The 9,505-nt window shown below is 40.9% G+C and overlaps 1 protein-coding gene across 2 annotated transcripts; it reads left to right on the top strand.

The window, feature by feature from the left end:
* Window positions 1-2,258: 2,258 nt before the first annotated feature.
* On the top strand, window positions 2,259-9,054 carry LOC121874208 (juvenile hormone acid O-methyltransferase-like). 2 transcript variants are annotated; one of them, XR_006090379.1, is made up of 7 exons: window positions 2,259-2,564; window positions 2,717-2,856; window positions 2,946-3,133; window positions 3,915-4,088; window positions 4,447-4,594; window positions 4,965-5,194; window positions 7,349-9,054. XR_006090379.1 is itself a non-coding variant. In XM_042378238.1 (6 exons), exons 2-6 carry the CDS (start codon window positions 2,721-2,723, stop codon window positions 5,132-5,134), a joined length of 816 nt encoding a protein of 271 aa, XP_042234172.1. In that variant the 5' UTR covers window positions 2,259-2,564; window positions 2,717-2,720; the 3' UTR covers window positions 5,135-5,551. The 2 variants fall into 2 exon arrangements, 1 of the variants encoding a protein (XP_042234172.1); XM_042378238.1 differs by lacking the exon at window positions 7,349-9,054 and having other exon boundaries at window positions 4,965-5,551.
* Window positions 9,055-9,505: the final 451 nt, after the last annotated feature.

Raw genomic sequence — 9,505 nt, 5'->3', positions numbered from 1 at the left:
CCCAGGAGGTGTGTGTGTTTGTGTGGCCCAGTTGGAAAAGTATATGTGGCCCATAGGAGGTGTGTGTGCTTGTGTGTGTGGGGCCCAGGAGGTGTGTGTGTGTTTGTGTGGCTCAGAGGTGTGTGTGTGTTTGTGTGGGCTCAGGCTGGTGTGTATAAAGGGCCCATGGTGTGGGGTGTACAGGAGGTGTGTGTGGCCAGGTGGGGCCTGTTGGTATGTACAGCTGCATAGTGGCTCAGGGAGGTGTGTGTGTGTGTTGTGTGGCCCAGAGGTGTGTGTGCTTGTGTGTCCTGTTGGTATGTGGCCCAGGAGGTGTTTGTGTGGCCTGGGAGGTGTGTGTAGTGTGTACTTGTGGCCCAGTTGGTATGCGGCCCAGCTGGTGTGGGTGTGTGGCCCAGGAGGTGTGTGTGTGTGTGTTTGTGGCCCAGCAGGATGCGGCCCAGCTGGTGGGTGTGTGTACCCAGGAGGTGTGTGTGTTTGTGTGCCCAGTTGGTGTATGTGGCCCAGGAGGTGTTTGTGTGGCCCAGGAGGTGTGTGTGTGTTTGTGTGGCCCAGTTGGTGTATAAATGGCCCAGCTGGTGTATGTGTGGCCCAGGAGGTGTGTGTGTTTGTTGGTGTATGTGTGGCCCAGGAGGTGTGTGTGTTTGTGTGGCCCAGGAGGTGTGTGTGTTTGTGTGGCCCAGTTGGTGTATGTGGCCCAGCTGGTGTGGGTGTGTGGCCCAGCAAGAAAGAGTAAGATAGAAAAGAGACAGAAATAGAGAGATACGAGACAAGAGACAGAGATAGATAGACAGATAGGCGACAGAGATAGACAGATAGGAAACAACAGACAGAGATAGACAGATAGGAGACAGAGATAGCCAGATAGAAGACAACAGACAGAGAGATAAACAGGTAGAAGAAAACAAGACAGATAAGACAGGACACTCACCGCAGCAGGAAGGCGAGGAGGAGGAGTAGGATGAACGCAGGCAGGTATCCTTAGGTAGCGCGTCCCGAGAGGAAAGAGAGAGAGAGAGAGAGAAGCACCGTGTGAGCGCATCGAAGACTCACCACACACTGACCATCTCCACCCCGCCCCTCCTCCTCCGTCATCTCAAGCCACGCCCCCGTTACGCTATGCCACGCCCCGTCTATAAGCTTGTATCCTTTCTTTTATTACTACTACTATCACCACCCTCCGATAAATAACAATAATAATACCCAATCATCTTTCTCTACAGTGGGGGGTCATCTCAGGTCAAGTATAGCTACAGGCACATAATGACCTCTACCCAGGAGGTCAGGTCAAACACTTGACCCTGAGACGCCCTTCTTATCTCTCTCTATTGACTGATCTGGACAATGCCACAGCAAGGATACTGAATGAATGGTTGACCGTAAATTTCTACACACACACACACACACACACACACACACACACACACACACACACACACACACATACATAAACACACATTTAATAACTACAATATTAAATAATTGTACCGATGAAATTAACCTTCTAATGGGATTCTGTGGAGAGATCTATGGTCGTCTGTTGAGAGGACATCACAGGAACGCGTCGTTGTAGTACACTGAAGGTGATGTTTTGATGCCGTAAACATCACAACGGACTCAAGAAACTGTTTTAAAAAAAATGATTAACGTTATTGAAACTATATAATAAACCGGATTAAATTGTGTTAGTAAAAATAAAATATACTTTTCTGAATGCATTTATTGTTATTTACCGCAATCAATTAATTTAGGAGGGAAGGGAATTGTTTTAAATACTAATTTCGCGAAATAATTCTTACCAAATCGATTATCTGAAGAGAGATCCCCGCCGACCCCAGAAGTATGAATCAGGGGTAGTGTGTGCTATTTTACTCGCCTCTCTTTGTTATGGTGTGTATATCGAGAACCTCCAAAGACAAAAGGAAACGTTGTGACAGTAGAGGGCGTGTTAGGCCTCTCCTGTTCATAGTTCCTTATGCATGGAGAGTTACGCCAAATTTATACTCGGTGGCGCCATGTTGTTTACCTGTATATAGATAGCACTAGTTTCCTAAATTTTTCTTGTGTTGATTTATTCCTACCAGATGATGTCGTGTTTAAGTGTGATTAATTTTGTCCTCGTTATTCCCAAATTATTGTTACAAGGGGGCCAGGGGCCATTTTGTCAACCTCTCGCCCTTTTAGAAGGCGCTGCTGCTGTCTAGCCTATGGTATATAAACCCCGTGTCGTCGCCAGAGTTAATCAGAAGATCCTCCGTCACACTCACAGGAACATCGTCTACCGGTGTCTCCTTCCTACTCGCCTCTTTTTTCCCCTAGACACAAGACCAGCGACTGACTTGTTCGTTTGCTGGCACAATTTCTTTATTATTTATCCCCTCTACACCCTCGCCATTCATTAGAACTCTCACCCAACCCAATTTTCCTTGTTTACTGGTAATTTTCACGGAAGCAGATTTGATTTCCGACCTTTAGGAGGATTTTCTAACCAAGCGCCAAAGTTGTCGTTTTAAGAAGGACTTGTTGTTATTCTTTACGGCTGTGTGCCCGAGTGTTAAGTAAAGGTAAGTTAATTGGATCACTTTACGAGCTCTTTACTTCTTGCTGAGCTATTTAGTGGCATAATTACGAGTCAAGTGTAGCTTATCTGGATGACCTAACATGAACGCAGTGACCTTTGATATCTGGGGTCAACTTCGTTATGTGTACCCAACAGGATCATGGAGGATGCCCAGTTGTATGTGTCAGCCAATGCCCTTCAGCGCCGAGACGCCCTGGTGGTGCTGACGGAGTACCTGCCGCAGATGGTATGGCAGGAGGAGGGTGAAGCTGTACTCGACGTGGGTTGTGGCTCAGGTGAGATAAGTTCTTGCTGTGACCCATAACTTTGACCTCTTGTGACTTTTACTCGACCTCCCGTGACCCTTTGACCTTCAATTCCGTAGGAGACGTGACACGGAACTTACTGATGCCACTGCTGCCCAGAGTCGAACAGGTTGTTGGGGTAGACGTGTCGACAGAGATGGTGAACTTCGCCTCTAAGACCTTTCAACACAACTCCCTCTCCTTCCAGCACCTGGATATAGAGAGAGGAGTTCAGCCCCGTCAGATATTTCCAGATGGCTTTACCAAGGTTTGTGTGACCATTGTAAAACCCTTTCCCTAACCATTACATACCCTACCACCATATACAACCACCATTACTACACCCTACCACTGCCCACAACCACTGACAGCCACCATTACCACACCTTACCACTACCCACAACCACCATTAGCACATCATACCACTACCCACAACCACCATTACTACACCCTACCACTGCCCACAACCACTGACAGCCACCATTACCACACCTTACCACTACCCACAACCACCATTAGCACATCATACCACTACCCACAACCACCATTAGCACATCATACCACTACCCACAACCACCATTAGCACATCATACCACTACCCACAACCACCATTAGCACATCATACCACTACCCACAACCACCATTAGCACATCATACCACTACCCACAACCACCATTAGCACATCATACCACTACCCACAACCACCATTAGCACACCCTACCACTACCCACAACCACCATTACCACACCTTACCACTACCCACAACCACCATTAGCACATCATACCACTACCCACAACCACCATTAGCACACCCTACCACTACCCACAACCACCATTAGCACATCATACCACTACCCACAACCACCATTAGCACATCATACCACTACCCACAACCACCATTAGCACACCCTACCACTACCCACAACCACCATTAGCACATCATACCACTACCCACAACCACCATTAGCACACCCTACCACTACCCACAACCACCATTAGCACACCCTACCTACAACCACCACAACTCACAATCACTATTACCCCTACAGGTGTTTTCCTTCTACTGTTTACACTGGGTGAAGGAACAGGAGTCGTGTTTAGGCAATATCTTCCAGCTTCTGCAGCCAGGAGGGGAGGCGCTGTTGGTGTTCCTCGCCCGTAACCCTCTGTTTACCGTCTATCAGAATATGAGCGAGAAGACCCAGTGGCAACCTTACATGCAGGTATGGTACGATAGGGCCTCTTTGATCTGTTCTTCCGTCTTCTACTCCTCTTCGAAATCCAATACATCTTCCTCCTATTTTTTCTCAGTCTCCTCCTCGAAATTCCATACCTACTCATCTTGCTCTTACTTATTCTTCTCCTCCTCCTGTTCTTCTTCAATCACCCACTTTCTATTCATCCCTCTCCTAGGTTAGGTTCTTAAATTAGCGTTAGGGTGGTTAGGTTAGATTAAGTTAGCGTTGGAATGGTTACGTTATCTTTAGAATGAGAATGGCAAATCTTAAGGTGAAATAAACTATGTGTTAGCAATCACTCATCAAACGAGTCAAGGAAACTGTCTTTGGATATTCTTAACAGGACGTCACCAGCTTTATCTCGGTCTACCAACACAAGACTGATCCTGCCCAGGCTATGATGGACGCTGCTGAGGACGTCGGCTTCGAGATCGTCTCCTGCGAAGCTCCTCAGTTCGAGTTTGTCTTCGAGAACATCAACTACCTGAGGAGTGAGTGGTAGTTTGTTTCTTATTGTCTATGTATGGGTTTTTAGAGCCTAAGTTTCCTGTGATTCCTTTTCCTATTTTTACTGGGACTTCTTTCCTACATGAATAGTGAAGCAATTACAAGTCAGTCCAAGCTTAATCAAGTACTAAAGAAAACGATATTTTTTTTCTTCTATATTTAGGGGAAACATTTATTTTTCAAGTTTGTGGATATATATAAAGGAGAGAGAAACAAACTTCAAGAAAACGTCACTATAAACTTAAACAATTGTCTTCTCTCTTTCTTCAGTCTTTAATTAAGTGCAAAGAGGCCATGAAAATATAGATGAAAGCACCTTTGATATTAAATTGCTCTTCTCCAACATTCCCCCAGATGCTATCAAGGCTGTGAATCCTTTCCTCAAACGCATCCCTCGTCAGCAGCAAGACACCTTCCTGATGGAGTGCCTCTCTGAGCTGGCTAAACTGAAGACCCAGGCAGAGGATGGTAAGACCGTGGCTCGTTATAACCTCATGATAGCTCACCTGCAGCGTCCTGAGTGATGACCTGTGGTGGTGATGACTTCGAGGTGGCGAGTACGTCAAAGTGATGATGACTTCGAGGTAATGATGACGTCGAAGTGATGATAACTAAGTGTTGATGACTTCGCGGTAATAATGACCAAGTCTTGATGACCCTGTTTAGATGATGACTAGTAAGTGTTAATGAACTGTGTTGATAATGACTTTGTCGATGTTTATGATGACTTTGAAGTGTTAGTGACCTGTGTTGATGACTTTGAAGTGTTAGTGACCTGTGTTGATGACTTTGAAGTGTTAGTGACCTGTGTTGATGACTTTGAAGTGTTAGTGACCTGTGTTGATGACTTTGAAGTGTTAGTGACCTGTGTTTAATCACATATAAGGCAATTGCTGCCATTTTTTATTGTCGCCCCTCTGATGCCATTAATCACTTATAAGGCAATTGTTGCCATTTTTTATTGTCGCCCCTATCCTGCCATTAATCACATATAAGGCAATTGTTGCCATTTTTTATTATCGCCCCTCTGCTGCCATTAATAACATATAAGGCAATTGTTGCCATTTTTTGTTTTCGCCCCTCTGCTGCCATTAATCACATATAAGGCAATTGTTGCCATTTTTTGTTTTGGCCCCTCTGCTGCCATTAATCACATATAAGGCAATTGCTGCCATTTTTTATTGTCGCCCCTCTGCTGCCATTAATCACTTATAAGGCAATTGTTGCCATTTTTTGTTTTCGCCGCTCTGCTGCCATTAATCATATATAAGGCAATTGTTGCCATTTTTTGTTTTCGCCCCTCTGCTGCCATTATTCCCATAGAAGGCAATTGTTGCCATTTTTTGTTTTCGCCCCACTGCTGCCATTAATCACATATAAGGCAATTGTTGCCATTTTTTGTTTTCGTCCCTCTTCTGCCATTAATCACATATAAGGCAATAATTGCCATTTTTTGTTTTCGCCACTCTGCCGTGTCACATATAAGGCAATTATTTGCCCATTTTTTTCGTCCTCTGCTGCCGTTAATCGCCTGACGTTGTTGCCATTTTTTCGCCCCCTGCTGCCATTAATCACATATAGGCCAAAAAATCCTTTAAGGCATAAGACTTACAATTTTCGTCATTTCGGCAAAAAATGGATTTTGTTCAAAATTTCAGTATAGGTACTCCTGAATGTGCTGCTTAAGGATCTGTTAACCAAAATTTGATATCTTGATTATAACTTGTTCAAATGGCTTTTAGAAAATGTTCAAATGTTTTTTAGAATATTTTAATTACTTTTGCAATGCTAATTACTCGCCACTTATGGGTTTTCGAGGTCATTTCTTGGTGCTTGTGTATTATTCTGGATGTACTTAAATAGTTAGGCACATTAAATTTTAGTTCAGAGAGAAAACGTATTTTTGGCCAAAAATCCTTTAAGGCTTTAGACTTACAATTTTTGTCATTTTCGGCCAAAAAATGGATTTTGTTCAAAATTTCAGTATAGGTACTCCTGAATGTGCTGCTTAAGGATCTGTTAACCAAAATTTGATATCTTGATTATAACTTGTTCAAATGGCTTTTAGAAAATGTTCAAATGATTTTTAGAATATTTTAATTACTTTTGCAATGCTAATTACTCGCCACTTATGGGTTTTCGAGGTCATTTCTTGGTGCTTGTGTATTATTCTGGATGTACTTAAATAGTTAGGCACATTAAATTTTAGTTCAGAGAGAAAACGTATTTTGGCCAAAAATCCTTTAAGGCTTTAGACTTACAATTTTTGTCATTTTTTTTTTTATAATTTTTTTTTCTTTAATTTCTTTTTATAATTTTTTTTTATTTTTTTTTATGATTTTTTTATATATATTTTTTTTTATAATTTAGGTTTAATATCTCTGTTAAAGATTCTTTACTATAATTGTGTTTTTTTTTATCATATTCGCTACTTATCAACTTACTAGTGAAGTTAGTTTCTCAGAATTTCTTTATTAATGATGCCCAAATGGTGACAAACACATTAAAAAATAATCAGTATAATTTTGGTGCTATATTTTGTTATTTTTGTGATTTAATTTAAATTAGTGATCTTCAATAATGGTAAATGCTGACAGTTCATATCATAGAATAATTTTCACTTTAATCTTTGCCCTCTTCTCATTTTCACTTTCTCCTTTCATTTATCTAATGCTCCTTCTTCAATTTGAACACCATAATTCAATATTTCTCTATTTCCTGTTCTCGTTATTCTTCAGAGTGAGGTGTGGCACTGGCGGGTCACCTCAAAGAGATTTGGACCAACACGGAATTTGTGACGAATACAGAATACAATTTATGCAGGTTGAGAGCACTAACTTAGTTGGGAATAGTTAGTAATCATTAGTGAAGAAACCAATAATAAAATACTGAGAATTAGTGAATCAGGGGAAAAATATTATTACACGAAAAACTTATTAACCGCAAAAGGTAGACGAAGAACAGGTAAAATATTACACGGCAAACGTGTAAATACGTAGCTGAAAATGTAGACGTGTTAGCACTCAGTGGAGTAAGACCAATACATCAACAAAGAATCTAGAATTGATGGACCAACTTAATAGTGGCTATCAGATCGTCTCCAATATGATGGAAAAATAACAATAACGAATATTTATAGTGTCATTGCTGCAATATTAGGTAGGCTGGTAGATATAGCTTATGAAACTTGTGTGACGCTGCCTTTGATGGAGAACACTCATGCACACTGTCCCTCAATACTGAACATACTTCACCTCGTATTCTGAGTTAATATCCTAAAAGGTTCATACGTTAAGCTTCTCTCTCGCCGGTTATTCCGAAAACCACGTAACTGATTCATGGAAGATACATGTAGAGCACAAAGACGGCAGAGTGAGTAAAGTAAATATTGCACTAGACTTGTCCTGTAAGTAGTAATGGCGCTCTTTTATACTTGGTTAATGGTGAAAATTTTATGTACTTAGGTATGTATCTGTGAACATGGACCTTAGTCAATGGGACCAGGACTGTCAGGACACCAGGTGACCAACAAGTGCTTCACATTGTCAGTGGTCAATAAGTGATGACATTTCATAAGTATCTTTCACGCAAAAACATCATGGGGTACTGGTAAATGGTGTTGTCTGGTGGGTGTTGACAAAGCCTTCCTCAAGTTTTATTGGAAATTTAGAAGACAGGAGATTGAATGGTAACAGATGAAGGGATGAGTTTCATTAAAATACATAACAATACATGTACCTATTTGCATTGATGGATGGATCACAAACATTTAAGTAGTTTCCTTGCATTTGGGGAGTCTGCTATTACTGTTCATAGTGATATAATAATGATTGTATTGTTTTTTGGTCAATGAATACTGAGAGTGTGGTTTGGCTGCAATACAATACAGGTATAGTATATGACTCTGAGGTACAGACTAGCCATTGCTGCTCCACACTTGAAAGAATAACAAGAACAGAAGTAGAAAAATATAAACACTTTATGATGAACAAATTAAAGAAGGAGAAGTAGATGAATAAAAGGAGAAAGTGAAAACGAGAATAGTGCAAAGATTGAAATGAAAAATATTTTATTTTATGAACTATCAGCAGGCAACATTACAGAAGGTGGTTTTAATGTCATGTTGTGTTTGTTCTTAACCTTCAGTCAACAGTGCAGGTACATTCCTACACCTCCAGTTACCTGAATTATTTTGCCCAAGCTTCTTGTTTCTCACTTATAGATCTACTGTAGTTACTTGTTTACTACAGCTGTAATGTTATACAGCATTGTGCTGAGTAACACTGGACTGTGAACTAGTGTTTACCATTATTTATATACCAAAACTGACTACTGTACATAATGTATATTGCTTAACTACTATGAACTTGTATGACAACTTAATGAATACTATTGTATCTCCAGAATACTGTATGCTTAATTCAATAATAAAAAACCCAATAAGTGCAGGATGTACTCTACTATGTCACTGATTCACAGACCGAACCAAAGTTAATGATGCACCCTCCCTCTGAGCTCATTATCCTATACATACAAAAGCACATCTCTTCCACTACTTGACATGTTTTCTTGTGTGTTAAATATATTATGCCTTTGCTTTTGGAGCCAAATATTCAACCTCATAACGCTATTGTACACAGTTTTAGGTAATTAATTATTATTTTAATGAAACTAGAAAATACTAAATCAATGATCTTCCAATATCTCTACCTACCTATCTATGAGTATCTATCTAGAACACAGTGACTCAGTTCAACGTTTATTTAAGACATTTTGAATACTGAGGAGATAAAACAGTGGTTGGCAGAAGGAAGGAAGACCGATAGATAGAGAGAAGAAAGGAAAATGCTGACAGAATGTAAAGGAAAAGATAGAGACTAATAGATAAGAGGAGA

This window comes from Homarus americanus, unplaced genomic scaffold (genome assembly GCF_018991925.1).
Source record: "Homarus americanus isolate GMGI-L3 unplaced genomic scaffold, GMGI_Hamer_2.0 scaffold55640, whole genome shotgun sequence".
In the NCBI taxonomy this organism is placed as follows: Eukaryota; Metazoa; Arthropoda; class Malacostraca; order Decapoda; family Nephropidae; genus Homarus; species Homarus americanus.
This window is presented reverse-complemented; position numbering and strand designations above follow the sequence as displayed.

What these genes read in the sequence shown, in the direction of transcription:
- LOC121874208 (XM_042378238.1), top strand. Translation starts at nt 2,721, where the DNA reads ATGGAGGATGCCCAGTTGTATGTGTCAGCCAATGCCCTTCAGCGCCGA. An exon ending in CGACGTGGGTTGTGGCTCAG is followed by an intron (nt 2,857 to 2,945) that starts GTGAGATAAGTT and finishes TCAATTCCGTAG; the next exon opens with GAGACGTGACACGGAACTTA. An exon ending in GAACATCAACTACCTGAGGA is followed by an intron (nt 4,595 to 4,964) that starts GTGAGTGGTAGT and finishes ACATTCCCCCAG; the next exon opens with ATGCTATCAAGGCTGTGAAT.